The sequence below is a fragment of the Brachypodium distachyon genome, chromosome 1 (assembly GCF_000005505.3).
Source record: "Brachypodium distachyon strain Bd21 chromosome 1, Brachypodium_distachyon_v3.0, whole genome shotgun sequence".
Classification (NCBI taxonomy): domain Eukaryota; kingdom Viridiplantae; phylum Streptophyta; class Magnoliopsida; order Poales; family Poaceae; genus Brachypodium; species Brachypodium distachyon.
The window spans coordinates 55,114,609-55,138,061 of record NC_016131.3 but is presented as its reverse complement, the minus strand read 5'-3'; the positions used below and the strand labels follow the sequence as shown (position 1 = coordinate 55,138,061).

The window sequence follows — 23,453 nt, the reverse complement described above, 5'->3', positions numbered from 1 at the left end:
TAGTCCTCTCCGTCTAGTCACCTACAGTATTTTTTTGCTGCACATATGAGCCCTTATTGCTTTGTGCTTTCAAATTGTAGTCCCTCTGATCCATAATAAATGTCGATGATTTAGTAAAAATTATTTTTTCCGATACATAATAAGTGTCGCAGGTTTAGTACTAAGTTAGTACAGAATCTGAGACATTTTTTATGGATCGGAAGGTGCATATTTCTCGTACATAAATATCAATATTTTTGTCTTCTCAATGGCATGACCCTAATCAACTGACATCTGTTTTCGAAATTTTATATACAATCTGAATTCTGATTCCACTTCCAGTGATCTTTTTTCGCACTTCAGCTTTTGGAATACGGAGTATCTGATATTTGTAGTCCAATTAATCATCAAGCATCAGATGAACAATCACTCACATTGTCGCTAAGGAGAAACGAAAATCACTAAGGCACGAGGAAATCAGGGCCACTCTTTGTTAAGGTGACTAGGCACCATCGCCATAAGCAGCGCTAGAACACAACGACATTCTCAGGCTTGCAATCCTAGATTATGTTTAGAAAAATAGACCTCTCAATCTCTGCATTCTCGGATGCACACAACCATATTTATTTATTTTATTGAAACTCTGACCCAGCGCCTTGCCTTATGGAGCAAAAGTTGTGGTGGCATTTTGCTAGAATTGCATAACTCTATCGTTTACAGTTTTGCTCTCGTTAATGTGCAACTTTAGGCTGCCGGAATTCCTTTACTTCCTCCGTCTTGTAGTCTCAAATTTGCCTAAATTTGAATGCATCTATACATTAAGTCATGTCTAGATATATTCAAATTTTGATAAACTTAGCACATCTTTTGTTGGACAGAGTATTTAAATTTGGAAAAGACTTGTAAAACTAGAAGAAGAAGAAAAACATTCGGTACCTATTTATTTATTTTTAGAGGAAAAAACGCTGCGATAACTAACCAAAGTACCAAACCCATCGAGCCTTGTGTCAAAAAAACAAAGACCCATCGAGCCTTTCACAAATCACAACGAATGCAATCTTTATAAATAACCACCCATCCTTTGACTCATTATCAACCAGGTCCATTCACAAGCTCCCCCGTAACGCCCTCGGGTTAAGCCGAATTCCCAAACCAGTCCTTTCCGCGCCCCGGCCGCGATGGAACCCGGGTCCGGTTCAGGAATCGACCCGGACGAGAAGAACGACCCCAACCAAGAAGCACGGGCCGATGAGCAGCAAAGCCAAGCCCAACGCGAGGACCCCGCCTCTACTACTGGGTTGCCGAGCGCCGCAGCAGCCGAGCACGGCGGCGGCAATGTCGCCGCCGCCTCCCCCTCTCCGCCGGCACCCCCCTCCGCCCCGACCATCCCGCGCTCCCTACGACGCCCGCCGCTTCCTCCCCATGCCCCGACCTCCCAGCGCTCCCGACGACGCCCGCCGCTGCTTCTCTCCGAGGTGACCATCGACCGGCCCCGGTCGGGATGGAGCGGCGTGCTGATCAGAGGCGCCCACGACGGCGAGGCGTCGTCCTCCGGTACGGCGGGGGACGACGACGGGAAGGGCAAGAAGGCCGCGGAAACTCCTCCTCCTCCTCCTCCGGAGGCGAGCCTGTCTCCGCCGAGGGACGAACGGAAGGGCAAGGGGATCGCTAAAACTCCTTCCCCGGAAAATACCACGGAATGGTCTCCTCTGAGCTCCCCGGGAACCGGCGGCAGGGAGCAGGTGATGGCGCGTGGCTTTGCTTGCGGTGTCGCGGGGGCGTACGTTGTTCTGTTTTTTCTTCGAGTTATGCGAGTTCGACTTGAGCTGTCTCTTGATTTCAGGCCAAGAAGACGTTCCTGCGCAAGGTTGTAGACTACAGCAAGAACAAGGTGCAGCCTGAATCTTCTGTTTCTTCCTCTCTCTTTTTGTGATCATTGGCTCTTTTCCGTGCATTCTTGTGCCATTGTTTGTGTTCGGAGCGTGGAACTGTGATCTTGAAGTTGCCTGTGGAATCTTGGTAGCGATTTAGATTAGTGGGGATGAAATTCCGAGCGGTTGTTAATCTGACTTGTTGTTACGCCTGGAATAGGCACTTCCTGATTATTACTCGGAGCTCTTCTTGTGATTCTGTATGGAATTTAGAGACACGTGACGATCTTGTTGGGGTTTGTCAAAAACTTGAATATGCATGGCAGTGTTAAATGTCGGGGAAAAAAATACTATGACGATGATTCATGCGTGTTGTTATTTATTGCCAAAGGCTATCGACCTAGAGAGAAAATGTGGGGAAATAATGGGACCATGTCTTGTTTATTTTTGTCTTCATGGGATCATGTCTTCATCAGTGTTTGTGGTGATATTTTGGCAAGAAATCCGGAAGCCAAATGTGCGAGGTTTCAGTGTAAATGAATGGTGTTATAGCCGCAGTTAGTGTATACGCTTATTTGGGACTGCACATGCTTTTTGTAGATCATTGGCCATTCACATGCCAAATCACTGACCGCTTAGTCTGATATTTGGTCGAGAAGTTTCAAAGTTTGCTTGGTTGGTACCTGAAAAACTGGCTCGGAAGGATCAAAACATAATATCACGTAAATAGTTGATTCATTTAAGATGTTTTGGGAGCACCAGTTGTTTGATTCCGAAATTCTACAGAAATTCCCGACATTTCATATTCCCCTGTTTTTTTATTCTGAAATGTTTGATGTTGATGTCCATTCTGTACAATTGATTCTAATTTTGGCAAGATTTATGGATCTTAACCCATTCTCGTGTGGAAAAGGTTTTCTGTAGAGGAGGAATCAATCAAAATTCCGCAGGACCTTCAGAGATACCTCATGTGGCTTACGAGGTTTGAGTTCCTTTTAGCCTTTGCCCTTTGATAATTTTTCAAATTGGAAATCTGTGAAATGTCAGGATCAAAATCCTAGGTCACATGGTACTGTGGACATTCATGACTCCTGTACAACTAACTGTTTGCATGGAATGTTTCTTGTCTGAATAAATCATGCATTAACCCTGGATTGTGATGGAACCAGTAGACCTTGTACTGTTGAGTGTATGAAACGCTTCATATGTTTACTCAACAACAACCAATTAGCGTCGAACTCAACTCTGACATGGTTCCAATCATGTCCGGAGAACGTGAAAACCAGAAAACTGAAATATGTTTATCACGTTTTAGATCTCTGCTTGTTCTAATCAGTGTAACTTAAATTACCTTGTCTGTGTGTACGGTGCAGACAATGTCCACCACCAATGCAAGTCAAGTCCTTAATTATTATTTCGACCGCCTTGTCAACCATTGGCATGAAAGACGAAAGGATCCGGTGAATTTGATGATCCTTCATAAAAAGTATTCAAAAATTAGGACAGTGGAAGGAGATGGGGAGTGTTTCTACAGGAGCTTCATATTTTCCTACCTTGTAATTTCCCTTCTCTCTGTTCCTTGGTATATGATGCATGTTCTGTGATCTAACTCTCTTTGTTGATACCAATGCACAACAGGAGCAAGTTATTGATATGAAAGACACATATGAGGAACAGCGTGTCCTTGCTATTGCCGAAAGGGCGGCTATCCAACATACACGTTATGTATGGGCCTCTGAGTTTCCCAGGAGCCACGAAGTAAGTTCCCACCTTTCTCCACAGCTTGTAAGGGACGATTCACTTCAAGTTACAGTACATTTCAAGATGGATCTTGTAGTCTCACTATCATGTTTTATCATCTGCAACAGATGCACAATTTCTTTGCAGTAGTGGCCTGCCCTTACAGTTTTCACCCTGTTGACGTAAGCTCAAATTCAAAGTTTATTGTAATTTTAACAACAACCCAATTGTTGTAACAAAAAAGCAGCTAAAGATAAGTTTACTTTCAATGGAACAATACTAATGTGACAGCGTGAAGCACACAAATATTCTCATGGTGTAGTCATCTCACTACTCTGTCCCTAAATAATTTTCATCCTTAAAAGTAGATTATAATAACTGAAGTTTCTCAGGCGAGTTATCCTAGTTGTGCTTGTTCATATCTTGTTACTGAATATCAATATTATGTAAGCACTACTGTAACCGAAGGTATAGCCTTCCATTTAAACTCCTTCGTACGTGCAAAATGCCAGCTGTATGCAATTTTACCAAAATACGATTTATCAACTCACTGTCTCTTTCAGGCATTTAAGAAGCTGATAAAGAAAATAATGCGCTGGAAGAGTCGAGGCAGATTCAACTTCAGACCATCAACCAACAGGTTTTTCATATGTCTCATTTTCTGCAATTCCAGTAAAGTGTTGTGTGGCCCGATGCTTTCCATCTCACTGACCTAACATGCCTCTTTTTCAGCCACCGTAAGCAGAAACTTCTCGAGTTCTTCAGCACTTACGAGAGAACAGAAGACAGTGAGATACACTCCTTCAATTTATCTTCACCTCAGGTCATCCTAATTCATACTTCTGACACCTTTTGTTGGTCAGTTTTTGTTTTCCTCAGATTATTAGCAGCTATCGAGATATGCTCGGACAGGGAGGAATATGAACCGCATATAGCTGGTCTTGGACAAAATTGCAGTTTGGAAGATGTGAGTATCAGCATCTCTTCCCTTGCACTACGCCGTACTGAATTTCCAATACATGACACATCACGGTCACTTTTGCCTGACCCATTTCTCTACAAACAGTGGTGTCTTCGTCACGTTACTCGGCGTCGTGAGTGGGCGGACATTGTTCAAATGAGGGCCTTGGCAAGCGCGTTTGAGGTGCCCCTCACATTGCTGCCGTTCGATGTAGGAGATGCTCAACCAATCTACATCTGTTTTGGAGTCCCCCTTGCGCGTGTGACATTGCTGTTCACCGGCAACCATTATGACATCCTCTACCTGGGTCCTCCTAAGCCCAAAGAGGAAGTAGATCCCCATGCAAAAAGCCAAGGGACTTTGCCTGCTCGGGCTGAACGCCAAGCTCTCAATGCACAACAGATTTTTCGTGATCAGAGCGAAAGACAAGATCTCGATGCACAAAACCAAGAGATTTTGCCTGTTCAGACTGAAAGCCAAGATCGTGATGCAGAAAACCAAGAGATTTTGCCTGCTCAGACTGAAAACCAAGTCTTGATGCAGAAAACCAAGAGATTTCGCTAGATTAGTAGTTGAGTTGGTCTGCTGCCTACGAATAGAAGCGTTTTGCAGATCGTTTAGTTGGTAGAGAATTAGGCATACACTGATGAAGCTGGTAGGGGCATATACTTGTGCATTCTTTCTTTCTTTCTTTCTTTCTTTCTTTCTTTCTTCTGTGGGCACATATACTTCTGGTGGCCAATGGATTGATCAGTTAGTTGCTCCCTTTGCCTGAAAAGTGTGGCAAGGAAGAAAAACGTGTGTAGTATCGTTGGCTGGTTCTTTTGTGATGATCACATTCATTTGTGCTCAACTTGTGTTGACACGAACTGCTGGTGCTAATAAATTGATCGGTTTTCATACAAGGATGAAAACGTTCATTTTGATTAGTTTCTGTGATTGCTTCATAATCATACGTGATGTATATATGTTATCCTCGGTACACATTTATTTTTCCCTTTGTGGTTCTTTCTGTCTAGTATATCCTGTGTGGTACATGTATGATAATCTAAGTTTGCACTTTCTCTCTTAAGAATCATAACCTAGTGCTATTTCGATTTACTACTGCGATGTGCTATAAGAGAGTTTGTGCAGTTCCATTCCATGTCGTGTCAAGAAGTTGAACATCAATTTGTCTTAAAAAATTTACTATGCCGTTTCACTTTATATCCGCATGAGTACCTTCCTAGCACTAGAATCGAGTGTGCAAGTATCATCGGCGATTTGAAGCCGTGGTTCCAGGCTTGGGTTGCGCGCCCGTCAGAAAAGTCGTTGGATGGCAAGCTCCGAGCAGTGTTGTACGTGGATCGCCTTGCCATGATAATACGAGATACGTCAATGAGTTGCGAGTTGATCTCGCGTTCGATCGATTCACTTTGTGGAAGCACGAATGGCCTCAATTCATCATTGTAGGAGCTCCATCTGTCCGGCCGGCCTGGCCGCCTGGGTGTTGCTTCAACTTTGTCATCAGTTAGCCACCATGTGGAATGGACAAAACTTGTACACAGTCGGACGTCAAGGGTCGGCTCTCGGGTGCACACTGAAAGGAAGACAAGGGAGAAGGGACCAAAGCATATGCTCCTCCCGGGGTGGAAAAAAAAATAAAACAAAATCACTAGTGTCAATTCTATGATACTCCCTCCGTCGTCCCATATTAACTGACTCAAATTTGCTTAAATATGGATGTATATTTTTTCGAAAAGCATCTAGATACATGTAATATTTCATCACTTAATATGAGACGGTGTGCAAAAAGAAAAACAGAAATATATAGCACTGAAATGTTTGCTCTTTTAGAGTACTATAAATGTTTTTTTTTGCCATGACACCAAAATAGACTTGAACATGTGCATCATTATTTTTTCAGAAATTTTTGACCTATTTCAATATTTTCTATTTTTATTTCTTCTTCCTAGGGATGCGTGTAGGTACAACCCGGAGCCAAAAGACCACCTCTATCATCAAGACGTCAACTGTATCCTAACTCCTAAGAGCATCTCCAGCCGCCCCCCCTAAAGGCCCCCAAACGTCAAATGGGGGCGCCGGCGCTGAAAACTCACCCAGCCGCTCCCTAATCACAGGGGGCTGGCGTGTGGGGGGGGGGGGGGGGGGGGGCCGGGGAGTGCCGGATGAAACTGAAAAGCAGCGCAGGCCACCATTGGGAGTGGGGCTGTGTGCATTTGTTCAATTTTTGAGTGGCTATCGGGGTCTGGCTCGGCAAAAATATCCCTGCGGAGGTCTTCTTCCACCCAGGCATTAAAAATTTCACGCACAACTCAGCTTGGGGTTTACATCTTCGGAGAGCATGCACTCCTCATACAAACAATAAAATCACAAAAATGTTTTAAAGTGCCAAACTATTTCGAAAACACTGACACATTTAAATATTACTATGTCTTATGCGGTTTTAAATTTTCATTAAAAAAACAAAGCATTTTTGTACCCTGAACGGAAAATGAATTCCAGTGCCATAGAAATCTAGCACTAAATTTGTCTTTTTACAGAGGTCACAAAACTAGCCCTTTTTACACGAGAATTTTAAAATGCATAGAAGACATGTGTGAACTTTTTTTACATTCTGAGAATTGGCTTTTGCAGCCGAGAGCGCATGTTCCCATGTACAACTCTGAATTTCTCCAGAGTGAATAAATCATCGGGGATATAACTGTGCTGGAATCTGGATGCACGCATTCAAGAACCAGGATGCCGGCACATAATAATATTGTCCAAACCATGGAGAATCGGAAATACAAGCTAAGCAATATCAAAGCTTACACACATTGTTTCTCTTCAAAATGCTGTGACCCAAGCATTACGTAGAGAAGATTTACAGTCTTACAGATGTGCAAGCGCGTACCACACATGTGCCATTAGTCATCAGTAACACATGCAAGAGGGCATATTGTACATCCATATGTTTTTAACGATTTTTAGAATTTTAGGATAACTCAAAAATGAAATGAGAGCACGCACTCTTATGAGTAAAACGCATTTTAGTTTTTGAAAGGTTCTAGCTGAGCAAATACAAAAGGCAGTACAGGAACAAACAGAGTTACAGCAAAGGTGTATGGTATGACATTTTCATGTTTCAGCGGCCCAGAAGCGCAACACGGTCCTTCTGGATGACCTGAGCTAGGTTGAGATCAAAGAGCTCGCAACGAATCGGCATCTCCATCTCGTAAAATGGGTTCTTCAAGACAAACTCTGTGTACAGCTCATAAATCGTTTTCAGCAGGATTTCCATGTTTTGAGCACCAGTTTCGCATACAACAAAAAATTTAGTCCCTGAAGCACACCAAGGTCAGTAAATATAAAATGCCAAAGCATAAAATAGCATGGTTAATAGCAAAGAAACCTTCAACAAACTATGAGCACAACTTGGATTACCATTTAGATCAAATGCCAACCAATAATAAATTGAATATTATATAACGGGGTAAGTTAAATGAAGGTGTAGGCCCTACTTAAAGATCTGTGTATCGTAAAATAGTTATATAATTGTTGACCCACATTCAGTCAAATGGTTTGCAAATGAGAAAATTCATTAAAGTAACAGAACCAAACACCTACGTTTTCTGCAGTAAATATGCACTCACTTCCAAGTTCCTATAGAACAGTGCCACGTGCAGAGATTGCTAACAGGTTAGGGTCCGAAGACCGGGGATAGGGTACTCGAAGTCATGTATCCGCTGTCAGGGCCTAATCCCACCTGTGGAAGAGAGGGTATGGGGCACATGAGAAATTCTAGTTATTCCATCGCTTGATCAATATGGGGTACATATTGTCTCTGTCACAGGGATGACCCCTAAAAATCTAATTCCTAATTTAACAGCAGCACATCTTATCAAAAGGAAATTCAGATAAACTAGGCTAATTTGAGTGGCAGCCTTCAGTTACGCTGCACCTTTAATGGGATGCATCACATCAATGTCAAACAGTCGCATTATAGAGTTCAAATGACATGGCTGTCAGCACCATTATTATGATTAAAATGTCAGAATGGTAGTACATAAGTAATAGCATATAGTCTAGGTACTTGCCAAAATATTTGGATGGTAGCAAATTTTTGGATTGCTTGGACTATTGACAAAATTCATATCAAATTTCTGTCCATGACCAAAACTTGGGCCTCTATTTGGATGGTAGCCAATTTTTTGACATGCCAATGTGCCTTTGCTCACCCAGCCACCCTAGTTCAATTTTCTTGCCAAACTTGGCCTACTCATGGGCAAACAAAACTCTACCGATATTGCCAAACTTCTCGTAGGGCAAGGTTGGGCTCAAACAAAACACACCCTTAACCCTTAAGTTTGGTACCTATGTATCAAACTCCTTTAATGATCTCACAGCTAACAAATGCTAGGTGTGAAGCACATTGAGTCCTTGTGGTAGTTCCCTTAAGGTAACGTCCAACAAATTTTACATATACCACCAGGATCAAGCACAAGACCGAATGCCATTAGATAGATCAATCTAGTTTTCAGCACTACTTATAGTTCTGCGGGCTAAGGGTCAACTCATCTAACCATGGCATGAGTACAACTCTACAAGTGAAATTTAAGTGTTTGAGATTCAGATGACATGAGTGTGTTATGTTAGTACATAAGAGTTAATGCACGTTGTCCACGAATCAAATGGCTAAAAGTCCAAGTTGTCACAAGAATTTTAGCTGCCAGATAGCAAACCACAGAGCAGCATAAAGAACAGGGACCAATGATTCCAGTCAATTCATTAAGCTTCTGTGTTCAAAACATAACATAAACAGACAGGGGAAAATGGAGACTACAGAAGACTGTATATTCTTGTAACTTGGTTTGTTAAAAGACCATGACCTGACCTGTTTGGAAATAACTAAACAAGAATGTAAATAATACAATTTTATCGTCCTTTAGTCCTTACTCAAGATGAAAAAAATCAATTAATGCAGCAGGTTCAGGCTAAGCTAAAATTTGCTTTTGTTTCATGAGATAATATTCTGAACATTCTGAACAAGTAAATCAATGTAAGTTTTAAGGAATCTACTGTGAACCAACTAATACATCAAAACCATCAAAACCACAGCTTGTAACATGCACTCGCAAGACTGCACCAATAAAATATAATCCATTCCAACTCAAAACAAACTATAAGTGTGCACAGAGGATTCATCAAGTAAGTTGACATGCAAGACCTGTGAGGGATTGGAAGCAATGGAGGTCGAAGTTGTGGGCCTGCAGGAGATCAATGCCGGTACAGCCAGTGGTAGGGGACAGCTGCTGGGAGATGGCGTGCATCGAGTGCCAGAGACTCGCCAGGCGTAGGCTGTCGTTGGTGTCCATCCTCCCTGCCGAGCCATAGTCCTGGGTAGGATACCCGCATGTCGTTCAGAGTTCAGAACCCAACAACTCTGCAAGGTAGAACAGAAGAGGGGAGAAGAGGAGCATGGCGAAGATACCTTGTAGTATATGAGGCCACCGGACTTGTTGATGATGAAGAGGCTGTAGATTGCAACTGTCCCCATGGCCACCGGACAAGGAGGGGAGAGGAGGTCGCAGCAAATTTCCGGTGTCAGCTGCAGAGAAATACTGCATCAGAAGCGGCGAATCGAGGATTGCCCGGGAGAGGTGGATCTAGATGGCGTAAATTTCTGGAGAGCGCTGGGGTTTCACTAATCATGGGTGGCAAAATGCTCATACCTCAGAGTCAGAAACCAATTGCCGAAATTGCGACGGGAAAGGGGTTGAGACAGCAGGGGCGCGATGAGATGGAACGGGAATGGTGATGGCGGCGACGCGCGTGGGAGGCGGAGGGGTTGGGCCGGGAGGATGGAGCCGCCGACGCTCGGCGGCAGCTCTAGAGATCGGAGTAGATCAGGAGTTCAGGACTCAGGACGCAGGACGAAATGAGGAGGAAGAGAAGAGGAGGAAACCGTGGAGATGGATTTGGGCCCTGGACAAGTAAAACAAGTTCGCGAATCACGATCTGTTTATTGTGCACATCGTTTGTCAACTTGACCTAGCACAGAGAGGTTCAGAATTTGGTGATAAGGTGGACACGTATTTTTCAGTATAAGTTCACCGATAATTTTAGCTACGATCTTTGAAAAGGAATCAAAAACATAGAAAGAACAACTATCTACCTCGCCGTGAAACTTTGTGCTCCCGTTCCAACTATCAATGTTCTCACTTCATAAGTTCCTTCCGAGTGGCTTATTCATTGAAACTTTGTAATGCAGTGCAGTAATCGAGTCAAAAAATGTCAAAAACATTCTACTCCTTCCGACCCATATTACTTGTCGTTGATTTAGTATAACTTGTACTAAATCTGCGACAAGTAATACCGGTCGGAGGGAATACATTTTTTTCTAATACCATAAGATCGAGGAGTAAAACCCTACAATACATTAGGAGGTGCATAAATAACAGTCACCCAACATTAGAACAAGGACAAAATTTTCTATTTCGAATGAAGTTCACTAACATGCTACCGTATCCATGTTAAAGAAATGAAGCAAAAACAACAGTAGGCACCCTTCCTTGCTGCACTACGACAAAATTACGACCTTGGTCAGGAAAATGCTGGGTGTGCCTCAGTGAACACAGCCAAGTTCACTAACATTCTACCGTAGCCTCGCGCTTCACCATTTGGCACATTATCGAGCACGAAGACTTCAACCGTTCGGCCGATTCTGCCCTATGCAGGGATCAAATCTAGAGTGTAATCTGAATAGCCAGTCATGTCCTGTAATTCCAGTCATACGGTCGCTGAATACTGTTGCACTCGTAGTAAGTGGCCTAGTCTTCTCAGGCAATTAGTGTGATGAAGTGGCACATTGCTTGCGTCAACCAGTTTCTTTCCCATTTAGCTGCCTTATGAAGCCAAGTCATTAGTTGATGCAGCTGTGCTGTTTTCAAGAGTCTTCCCTGTGGCATTTTCAGCAGCAGATGGCTCAACATCTTTCTTACGTCTAGACCTTCTTGTTGTCACCTTAATGATGTCATCTTTGTACACCACCTTTTCTTTCGCTGAACCTCTTGTTTGCTGCTTGCTGCTAGGTTCTTGATCAGCATCCGGAAGCAACGCTTTGGAACTTAGTCGAAGTTGACCCTTGTCATTTATCTGGTTCAGACAGTGAAGAAAGTAAAGTCATTTATCTGGTTCAGACAGTGAAGAAAGTAAGCATTCAGAGAGAAGAGGTGGCTATTTGGCAACTGTCGATGTCCCCATCTATTTGTACCAGTAGCGTATACTAAAGGTGCAACTTTCACAGATTTAATTGGCATTTATGTTGAGTTTAAACTGAGCTACAGACCTCAATAAGCTTGACATCAATGCGATCACCAACTTTATAAGCCTGCAAAAAGGACATAGAATTTGATAACTTGAACAATCAAAAGGCATCAAAGCAAACGAAGTTATGTGATGTATTTTCTCACATCCTCAGCCTTGGCAAGCCAACTCGAACTTAACTCGCTGATATGGCATAAACCCTGTGATAAGTTTAGAATGTAAATTACGCAACAAGATGATTTAAAATAAAATGGAAAGAACTTTGTGCATGAAAACTACTGATTGATTCCTTAGAAGCCCAAAGAGGCCATTACTGATTTATCAATGAGAAGTAGCATTACTCCTTTTTGCACTGTGTACATGCAATAAGTATGTTGATATTAGATTTACAAAAATAAATTTAGTGTCTGCTCACCTCACGCCCAGGTGCAATTTCAACAAAAGCTCCATATGGAGCAATTGTTTTGATCTCACAGTTCCTGGCAATTGAGTTTCCATGAAGAATTTTCATTAGCTAAAACCCAGAAAATATTCTCTTAAAGAGCAAACAGAGTACTTTGTTGAATCCAAGGGGATAAAAAAATCGGCACCTGAAAATTTCACCAACTTTTGGAACCATGGTAAGATTAGCTATTATAGTTTTTGACTTCTCTAAGCTTTCCATGTCCCTTGCAGTAATTTTTACCTGCCAAAAAAATGTCAGATAGACTGTAGAAGTTAAAAGGTTATAAATAAGCTTTCCTTACCGTGCCATCATCTCGAGCATCAATAGCATATACCCCAGTCTCCTCAAGTATGCTTTTTATTGTCCGTCCACCAGAACCAATTATTAAATTCACCTTGTTAGGTTTGACCTTGGAGAGCAATTCCAAAAAGGTTCAGAACAGTATAGTTGCAAGAAAAATACATAAACCATCTACTTCATTATGTACCAACCTTCATAACATGAATCACAGGAGCATGCGGAGACAGTGCTTTTGATGGTGGAGGCGAACATTTTGACATTTCATCTGAGGAAGATAGTGAAATCTAAGATCAGATGGAAGACCTGAAAGTATTTGCGAATAAAGACATGCAAAGATGGCCTGTTCAACATAATAACATTATGTGGCACAGGCTGGGAGCACATTGTTACTACTGTTGGCCATCTAAGAATAGAGAACTTGTTATCCACATAAGTTATAATCATGTTGTGTCACCGAATATTGAATTTTTTTGGAGGAGCCCTCCCGCACTTCTATTTTAGATAGCAGGGTTGGGCCAATGAATTTCATGGTTGTACACAATGCCGACTGGAAACTTCTATTCAGGGATTAAAATGAGCGCAGACCAGAACTCCAGTCAGTTGCTATAGTTAACATTTTCTTACTTTTTCATTACAAGCAGCTTAGTTATGATGTATCAGAGTTTGCTGGTATCTGTTGCGAGTATATTAAAATGTGATCGCAAATTTCCAGCATAGTATTCACAAATAACAAAGCGGGATTTAAGGTTAAACACAAGATACAGACTTACTTAGTATATGCTTTCTACCATCCCTAGCTTGAAGGAGTGCTCGTTCCATTACAGGCAGAGTTATCCCCACTACCTACAGCATAACATGCACACAGATAACCTCAGCATTGATGATATGCCACGTAATAGCATTCATATATAGTCATTAGTGATACCTTGATGTCCATTTGGAAAGCAGATATACCATGTTCATTACCAGCAACCTGAAAAAATAGTTGGCTGGTAAAAAACTAAAAAATTGCAACAGGTAACAAATATCCCTGCTACTGCATGTATATGGCAAGTCCAACTTAGAGTAGAATGTAAGTTACACCTTAAAATCCATGTCACCAGAGGCATCTTCAGATCCAGTAATATCAGAAAGAATGAGAGGTGTACCATCTCCACCGAATTCCTGAGTATCAAGAACCAAGCCCATCGCAATTCCAGCTACAGGGAACTTTATTGGAACACCAGCGTCTTGCAGTGCCAAACAGCCTCCACAGACAGAAGCCATGCTGGCGACATATAACAGAGATATATTACAGATTTAGGAGTAGTAAAAATACTATAGGGCAGCCTGTACTGTACGCAAGAAAAATAATGCTCAGTTGTTAAATCGGTTATCAAAAACATTGAGTAAAATATCAAGACTAGCTGCAGTCAGCAGCCCTGCACACAATTTTGTGCACCTGACCTGTGGCTGTGGCAGAATCTATTTTATGACAGCTCCAATAGAGTGACAATAAGCAACAGTACATACAAACACTAAGATAGAGAGAATAAAGTGATGCAAGCGTCAAGTGTAAATCTACACAAACTTAGCTCGATGGAAGAAAAGCATGAAATGGTCAGTACCTGGATGAGCCATTACTTTCCGTGATAGTACTCTCAACACGAATAGTGTAAGGAAAATCCCCTTCAGAAGGTAAAATTGGTTCCAGAGCCCTTTCTGCAAGCATCCCGTGACCAATCTCTCTCCTATTAGGTGCTCCAGTTCGACCAACTTCGCCAACAGACGATGGAGGGAACGCGTACTACAGTATGTAGCACAACAATTAGCTAATAAAGTGATCATAGTATGTAATACATGCATGCATAATGGAGTATGCAACACATGCATACAGCAGCATGTAACACACAAAATCGGACTCCACCAGTGAAACTTGAGCATTCATTTGTCAGTTCGTCTGTTGGACCCTAGGACGGAGTTAAACCGTGGCTTCATACACAGCAGCACCTTCACTAATAGGCAAATCACTGCATCGGCTAGTGGAGGCCGTATTGGAGAAGTGGGATGTCACAACCCATGAGCTCGACTCTTGCTAAGGCAGTCTCTCAAAATAATATCCACTATTGTTGTTTTTTTTAATAGAACACAGTCCGTGTGCTGAACCATACCAAAGGGCAGTCTCTCAAAACAATATGTGCTTTTTTTTTTCACAGAAAACGGACCATGCGCTGAACCGGACCAAATCTGTCAGTGCCGTCAAAGCTTTGTTGACAACACAATTGTGCAAAGATTGGACAGGAAAATAATATATAAATGTAGCATAGGTCAAATCAAGAACAAAAGCAGTACCATAGTGTTCAAAAAGAACTGCTTGAAAATACAAAGTGGAATTAGCATCTTTTGGTCAAAAAACAAAGTGGTATTAGTATCTTCACATCTTACTTCACATATAGTCCCTCCAGTCTTCAAAATTATGGCATTTTGGACATAGTTGTTGGACTTTTAAAACTTTGACCGCCTGTTTTTTTAAGTAACTTCATTGCAAGTGTGAAACTCATTTGTCTTGAAAAATACATCATAGCATAGTAATTTTGTTGGATTTATAATTATATTTTTAGTAAAAATAATGGTCAAACATCAATTTTGGAGACTATGTCAGTGTCCAAAGCGTCATCCTTCTGAAGACTGCAGGGATGAATTACCTTTGTACAATGCTAGTAGCTGATGACAACACTCTCAAGTGCATGTACCACATGTAGAAAGGGCTATATACAACTACCACTGTTATTTACTCTTTACCTTCTGATGGAAGCTAGTTGAAATCAATACAGTTCCACTGATTAAAAATGACCCAGCAGGGCAACATATATTTTCAAACTTTATGGGAAACTGGCCAAGCAAGACGATATGTCATTCAGCCGACATTAGCATTTCACATACCTGAAGATAGAAACTCTTTGATTCCTCGGTGTCAACGAGGGTGTCGATTCGTTGTGCCATCTGATAATCACCTAAAGTGACCACAGCCAGTGCCTGCATGATTGAATAAAGAAAGTTAAGAATATATGGATTCCAAATCTTATGCATTTAACAAATATACCTATTCTTTGCTGCAATAAGAAACCAATTCTTGGTTCATAAATATAAACCACATATATGAATAGGATGCACATGCAAGATTCCTAAATACAGCAAGAGGGGTGAAACAGGATTAATGAGATAATAACAACAGCATGATATGCAAGAATAAAAGGATACCACAAGATTATGTTGTGAAGAATATCAGTTGCATTAGACTGTCAAATGAAGTGTATTACCTTACCTGTGTTTCTCCCCTTGTGAACAGTGCACTACCATGTGCTCGTGGAAGTAATCCACATTGAGAATTAATGGGGCGAAGCTCGCAAGGACTCCGTCCATCACTTCGTTTTCCACCCTGCAAATTGAGCAACATTTGTGAAATTTGTGAGTAAAGTAGCATATACAACATTCCACGAGAAACAATAATTGCCATTTGCCACAGAAAGATAGATTTCACTAGGAAGTCCCTTGTCCTGGAAAAAGTCTTAGAAGGTATTGTACTCCAAACATTAAACACAGTAACTATATCACCAATGAATAGAAGCATCTCTGCCACACATTGCTGCACTTGCTCAGAGTTGTGTCGTGGGGTAGCCCTATTATGTACAGAGTCAGTTTTTACTAGTTATGCAACTAATCCATTTTGGCATTCTGCCAAAACAGCTGTACCTGCTACCAGGTACAACCCCATCTCCAACATTTTGAGTCGATGCAAGAGAAGTGAAATATCACTCATATCAGTATATCTGCAGTCTTACTGGACTATCATGCTACAACTATAGGAACTTTTTCAAGGCAGGTGAATCTTCCTAGTGACCCTATAATCGCGCTGCAAGAAAGCCAGACAATTTTGTAGCTAGAACTATAAAACTCAGTATCTGGTTTTCTAATTCTTACACGGTAGTGTGTGCAGACTGTATTTCTGACTATCTTCATACAAAATTATCACATTCAATTTTACTACTACCATACTTCGTATCTGATATGATCATTGACAAGGCTGACTTTGCAGACTACAATGCGCTATAGCGTTACAAACTGGAACTCAAGTGTGCAAATGAAAACTTTCTACCCAGAAATGCTATAATAGATATAATGAAGCTGCTCGCACTAACATTAAGGTTAACGGATAATCTTAGCAGCTAATAAAAGCCTTGGATGATTAAAAAAAGATAATCTTAACAGCTAGGACCTTCAGATGATAAGGGCAATCAATACCTGTACAATCCGCCTTCGCAAAAATTTGGATGAAACTTCCTTGAAGACTAGTTTGACATCAACTTCTGAGAATAGCTACATCAAAGAAACAGTGTGAATCAGTGAAAAGCCGAGTTCAGAAACTGTGCATGAGATGCTAAGACTTAAGATTAAAACAAAATTATCAGAATAACAAAACAGAACAGAATTTGAATGGCAGACCCGCATCTTCAGTCAGAAAAAAATAACGGCAATCACCTGGCGTGGGGGCTTCCTTGACACTGGCTTGATGTGAACCTCACCTTCATCGACTTCACCATCCACTATAACTTCATCTTCATCTTCTTCCTCAACAATATCAGCTAAATTTTCAATGACTCCAGATGACTCATCTTTGGAGACATAACCCTGTTCAGAAAGTATAGTTATTACGTTCTCTTCCAATGCCGAAAGAGCTTTTCTTCGGGGAATCTTTTGTTTTATTTGCAATGCCTTCACCAACTCATCTCCAGAGATATCCTGGCCAAGATTAGCAGTTAAAATCAGTAATGAGGAAAGTTTAAAACATAAAGTGTGATAACTATTGCTTTATTTATTGTTGAGGAAAATAAGCAGATTAAATGGCAATGGTGAATGATATCTTGAAAGGGGAAAGCATGTTATATTCCTATCAATGACATTTTTCTAACTAGGATTTCACTGTTGAAGTTCACATATTGCTTTTTTAAGGAGTTCACGTATTGCTAGAACAAGCATTTTTATTACCAGCAAATTTGGTCCTGCATCCTTGGAAAGCTTTAAAACTTAAAGCGTATTAGATAAAGTTAATCAGAGGGGAGGATCAGGGAAGATTCACACACAACATACACTACAGAAAACTAATTCAAAAGGAGAAATGTAAGATCTGAACACCATGAAAAGTTGAAAACCCTCCTAGTACACCTACCTGCAGGAAGAATCTGAGAGAACAGCAACGCTGACTATCAAGAAGTGGCCATTATATACCACTCGATGAAAATGGTAAAGCAAGTAGGAAGAGAGGATAGAGAAGGGCAAACATTTGAAATCTTTGGTCAGAGTAACTGCTGACCGGTCACCACAAAACTAAAGAATAGTAAGGTTGCTGTTTCCACCTACTGTAAACCTATTAACAAGTTTTTTTGCGGGTAAAACCTATTAACAAGTTAAAAAGTTGCATATGTTCTATACCTATCAGAAGCCAAAAGACTGTACATCTAATTAAATAAGAGCTGCAGTATGTTCATACTTCAACATGCCTGTAGAGTTCAGGGGGTGGTAGGTTGATAGCCTCAACCATTTTCTTCTTCCCACAGGTCTGGACAAGAACATCAATTGCCTTGCAGATTTCTCGAATTGCCACCTGATCTTTAGTAAGTTAGAACCACAAAAGTAGAAAGAAAAACAATAATAAAACCAAAAGGAACCCTGAGAAGATAAACAAAAAATAATTGCATGTTTGGGGGACAGAGCTAGTATCTATTGTAGAGCTGGATGGAAAGAGATTATGGTGAATTGGTGATCGCAACAGTTTAGTAACTGACTGAAGTAAGAAAAGGTGAGACATAAAGAATTAGCAGAATGCAGATCTTCTAAAATAGATGTTTCTAAATGGACAAAGGATGCTATTCCTTTCTCCAAAATGGAAGTCTCAGCACCCTGTCGTGTGGGTTCAATGTACTTGAACTTAAAGGTAGTAAAAAGGCTACTTGTCCTAATAAATAATCACAATTACAGGGAGCACAAACCCCTATAGGCATTTTAGAGAATGTGATTCCTAATTTTAAAAGCTAACAGCAGGCATTGGCACAGAATAAACAAACAGAAATCAAACATTTGAGTAAGGACTTGTTGATTTATTGTTCGTTGACTGCACTGCTAACCTCTATAAGCGCTATATCTTGCAATGAGATGGACCATACTTCATCAACTTACACTAACACTATGGATAACAAAATCTTTTATCTAAAAGCATATGATGAAAAATTATGAGCTGACCTGCCCTGTCTCCACAGCTTGAAGCAGCTTCTCTTCAGTGAGAAAATCACAGAAGCCCTATTTAGAACTAGTCAGAAATCAAGAGATGGCCTCAACAGAAAATAATATCTAGTAGTTCCAGAAAAAATATCAAGATAAGTGAGCTATCACACAGACTCATAGCATGCTTCACCCTGTCTGTAAAATCAATGGCCGGGAAGTATATATAAAAACAAATCTAAAATATATGATATGCTACCAATGTTTGCCCACCACATAGCATATAATAAGACTGATCAAATGAAGATCTACTGTAAAAGTGATTTAAAGTATTGTGGCAATTAAATTTCGGTTATCTTTAATTTAGAGAATCAATCACATCTCATAAGTATATAGATTTTCATGCCATTTGGTAGATAGTAATATTAATTGAAAGACTTGCATAGAACTGTAACTAGAAGAATTGAATTTGACCAATCATCAGCTCACATACAGGAAAGCAGCCATCAACAGGTACTAATGGATTAAGCTTTTGTTTGCTTTAAAGCCAACCGTTGCCTAGCATTAACAGAATTTAGCCTGCAACTAGTTTGCTACCAAAATCTTGCCAGGATTCACTCCCATTAGCATCTTAATTCATTTTGTTGTGAAATATGAAGATCAGATATAGTTCCTGTAGCTCTTTCATTAAAAGACAAGCAATGTGGCGTTGAACCAGTAAAGGTTACATCTGGTAAGATTGCATTATTCAATTCTAAGACTTTGTCAAGTTGTCATTTCAGGAGAATTGATACCCACGTATAAAACAACTAGGTGACTTAGACTTAGATAGGAAAACACAACAGCAATAGGAAAATTTGTGTTATCTAATGCAAAGTTAGGGATGTGAAATTGAAAATACAGCATAAACACAAACCTCTATCATCAATATGGCACTATCGGTCCCGGCCATCATCAAATCCAACTCCGAGTCCTTCATTTCTTCAGTGGTTGGGTTAATAACAAACTGATCATTAATCATACCGATTCTTACTCCAGCAATTGTTTGTTTATTTGGAACTTCAGAGAGTGCCCTGCAGAGAAAACTTGGTGATAAATAAGAGCACCTACAATGCTTTAAGAAAATGCACAAAATAATAGATTGTTTCCATATTTTCCATTAGACCTACATGGCTATACCAGCAGCTGTCACAGCCAAGCAATCTGGGGAATGAATTCCATCATAACTGAAAACCTGTGACGAATGTAACATTTCATCATATGATTAGTAGAGTTACCAATAAAAATCAAGTGATAGTTGGAAAAATGATGCATTCTGATCGAGCGCAAAATTGATGGTACTAGTTATGTATACTTGCAAAGTTAATTAGATTACCCAGGCTAGAATCTGAGTTTCATAATAGAACCCCTTGGGCATAGTAGGGCGTAGAGGCCTGTCTATCAATCTGCATACCAAAACCTGCAATGAATGTAAGAAAGAAGCTCTGAGCACGCAACAAATATAACAAAGGAATGTAGCAGAAGTTTTTATAGTGAACCTCATGGTCTTTTGCCCTTCCTTCTCGTTTGAAGAAACCACCACTGGATTTAGCCATAATATAGAGTAAGAGTAAGATACACAAATAGATGACAGATGATGACTCCAATGGCAAAAAACAACTTTGGGTTTAAGTACCTAGTTCTTCCAGCGGCTGAAAGGCGTTCTTGATAGTGAACTGACATTGGGAAAAAATCAGAAGGGTCGCTGGGAGTATCAGCCATGCAAACAGAACAATAGATAATCTGCCAATAAAATAAAAATTCCAGTTAGGTATACAAGGCCTTCATGTTGCTGGAGAACAGTGATGAAGCAAATAAAACCTCTGTCTTGATTTATTTTATTTTATTTGAAGGATGAAATGTTGGTATGCATAGGACAATTGAAACAAAGCAGGTTTATCTAGTTGCAATGCATGCACAATCAAGTAATCAACAAATAAGAACAGTGACTAAATCGTGGCAGCCTAAACTGTGGAAAAATCAAGAACTCCTATTTGAGCTGATGTAGGAATATACAAACGCATGCTTATACTAGAACAACTGAATCATTCAAATATTGCCCCCTGAGAAAGAACTCTGAGAAGATTAAAACCCCATTTTAGCGCGACAACAACAAAACTTTGGCGCGACATCAAGTGGATTGAGTAGCCTGTAACATGCACCTCAGAATTTGGATGTCCTATGTGCCAATCCATAAACAGATATTTTGATATGTAGTATATTTCGATCACTTACAGTTTCTCCATCTGTGACCATTACAGAAGCACTCGCTTGCCGCCCAATGTGGCCCGTCTCCACCAATATCTGCCAGATAGAAACAAAATCCAGTCAAAAGCATGCTCATGCTATGCCAAACAGCTGAACTAAAATCATATGCTCCCAAACAAACTAACAACGAGCACATAACACGACAGGTCTTAACTCTGAACTTTCCATGGTAACCTGAAATATTGCAATTAGAATTACACATTGGCGCTTAGTAACTAGGGATCCACATAGGTATAAAGCGTGCAGTACGGTTCACTGCGGAGAAGTCAGGTGTGCACGATGATGGGACAATCGCGTGAAATGCTCGCACGACACGACAGGGTTCAAATACGCAATATGGCAATGCGCGAGCACTCAACAGAGGGACATGCCACAATGAGATAAAAGGATGGGAGGTGTAATGCTGGCGGCTCACGTGGCGGTCGCCGACGGGGATCTTCACGGAGAATTTGGTCGGGCCGGAGCTGCTCGCCTCCTCGGCCGCGGGCGCCTCCTCTCGCACCGAAGCCACGACCCTGGGCCTCGCATCTCTCCGTCGCAGCCTGCTACGCGAGTAGGATGCGTGCGCGAACGCCGCGACGCGCGGCGGCGGCAGGCGGGAGAGCGGGAGCAGCGCGTGGAGCGTCGGCGCGGGGTGCGGGAGCGAGAAGGCGAGGTGCGGCGGCGGCGGGAGGAGGAGGTGGTGCAGCGTGGCGGGGCTCGCGAGCATCTCCGGGGGAGGAAGCCTCGAGGGTGGCGCGCCGCGCGCGGACTGTAGAGTGGGAAGGGAAGGGGAGAGGGGGCGGGCGGGAGGGAGACGAGAGGGTGGCGACGCGCCGAAGAACCTTATCGCTTTCCGTTTCGTTCGTGGGGTTTTATATCAGTTTTTCGTGACTGGGGTTTAGGGATGCTTCATTTCGAATTTGCACAAGTGCTGCTTTCGGGGCTTTGGGACGTTGGATGTAAAAAAAATTTCTCTTAACCTACCTTTTTCGTTAATTTTTGCGCTGACAATTTTTTCCTGAAACCTCATGTCCTTCCAGGCGTCCAATAATGAAACTTTTCTTTATGAGCTTGGGATTTGAGAATAGTGTCAGAGTTCTGGTTTGGGGTGAAGGTTTTTTTTTATGAATAGTAAAGATCATTAGATACTCCGTCCGGCCGGAATTACTTGTCGAAATATTACATGTATTAGACTTGTTTTAAACATAGAAACTCCCTCCTTCCCAGTTTAAGTGTCGTTTTAGATTTTGATTTTTTTCCCAAAATAACTGTCGTATTAGGAAGCCCAAACAAATTTATCGGCATTCCCCCATGGCATTAACTACTCTCCTGCTTTGGTAAACTGCGATCTAGTGGTCGGATTGGCCAGAAAATTGCATGCACGTGTGATTAGTGCTAGCGAATACTCCCTCCATTTCACAAAGGTTGGCATATTTTGACACACATTCTTTGTGCTAAACATGCATCATGATCATATAGTTAATTTGATGTATGTTTTACAATAAGTGTTATTTAGTATAAATTTGGAAAATACGAGTGAGCAAATATTTAAACAACTCATCAATACATAAGCATTTAAATAACCATTGCATATATGCTTTTAATTTTGTAGCAACGCGCATGCATTTCGTTTGTGGAAAACAAAACAACGAGATGATTGTAAAATTGTACCGTTTTGTTCTACTCCCATTTCCGTCAGCACATGTGGTTTACTAGCATACCAATGGAAAGAATATCATGTGTTCCCACGCTTTTGGGTGCTGGCGTGCTGCCAATGCACGGTAGCGCCAATAAAAAGTTTTCAAAAAATGGAAAAAATGAGTGAGCTTACATACGCGTCTAGAATCCAACAAATTTCAAATACAAGGAGGAAAAAAAGACAAATCCAAACATGAACAGTGTCTGAAATTTTGTTTTTTTGTCTTTTTGGTACTGTTCATATATGTATTTGTTTTTTATTTCTCTACATGTATAATGAATTGGTGATATTTTGTGGAAGTTTAACACGTATGAACTCACCAAAAAAATTCAAAAAAAATGAAAACCTTTTAGAGATTCTACAGTGTGGTGGTATCACAGGAGCACATGATATCTTCTCATAAGAATGCACCTCGCAACAAAATTTTACTTCCAAAGTTGTTCATTTTAAAAGAACTTTTTCATTAATCCATATAGAGATAGAAAACAAATTTTATCAACATATTTAAGTAAACAGAAAACAGAGCCGCATGTGAGTAGCACGGATTCAAATGAGCAACTAATATCACGTCACTTTATTACTCATACTTGGATTTCTTTTCTTTAT

The 23,453-nt window shown here is 41.0% G+C and overlaps 3 protein-coding genes across 3 annotated transcripts; 1 reads left to right on the top strand and 2 right to left on the bottom strand.

The window, feature by feature from the left end:
• The first annotated feature begins 1,157 nt into the window (after positions 1-1,157).
• LOC100823427 lies at positions 1,158-5,456 on the top strand. Its single transcript, XM_010231747.3, has 10 exons — positions 1,158-1,721; positions 1,823-1,870; positions 2,764-2,832; positions 3,224-3,406; positions 3,489-3,608; positions 3,719-3,772; positions 4,154-4,230; positions 4,323-4,378; positions 4,454-4,557; positions 4,657-5,456. The coding sequence occupies exons 1-10, from the start codon at positions 1,158-1,160 to the stop codon at positions 5,113-5,115; spliced, it is 1,734 nt and encodes a 577-aa protein (XP_010230049.1). The 3' UTR covers positions 5,116-5,456.
• A 1,868-nt stretch (positions 5,457-7,324) lies between these two features.
• Positions 7,325-10,545, bottom strand: LOC100825236 (trafficking protein particle complex subunit 4). The gene is made up of 4 exons (XM_003557488.3): positions 10,266-10,545; positions 10,025-10,141; positions 9,761-9,929; positions 7,325-7,875 (listed from the first exon to the last, which is right to left on the bottom strand). The coding sequence occupies exons 2-4, from the start codon at positions 10,088-10,090 to the stop codon at positions 7,679-7,681; spliced, it is 432 nt and encodes a 143-aa protein (XP_003557536.1). The 5' UTR covers positions 10,091-10,141; positions 10,266-10,545; the 3' UTR covers positions 7,325-7,678.
• A 404-nt stretch (positions 10,546-10,949) lies between these two features.
• LOC100824934 (probable polyribonucleotide nucleotidyltransferase 1, chloroplastic) lies at positions 10,950-21,947 on the bottom strand. The gene is made up of 24 exons (XM_003557487.4): positions 21,582-21,947; positions 21,134-21,202; positions 20,535-20,641; positions 20,398-20,440; positions 20,235-20,318; positions 20,029-20,093; positions 19,776-19,932; positions 18,881-18,937; positions 18,132-18,245; positions 17,123-17,383; positions 16,886-16,960; positions 15,909-16,022; positions 15,527-15,619; positions 14,212-14,390; positions 13,688-13,871; positions 13,530-13,577; positions 13,375-13,447; positions 12,796-12,869; positions 12,606-12,713; positions 12,450-12,544; positions 12,275-12,338; positions 12,006-12,059; positions 11,882-11,923; positions 10,950-11,688 (listed from the first exon to the last, which is right to left on the bottom strand). Exons 1-24 carry the CDS (start codon positions 21,873-21,875, stop codon positions 11,440-11,442), a joined length of 2,703 nt encoding a protein of 900 aa, XP_003557535.1. The 5' UTR covers positions 21,876-21,947; the 3' UTR covers positions 10,950-11,439.
• Between the last annotated feature and the right edge of the window lie 1,506 nt (positions 21,948-23,453).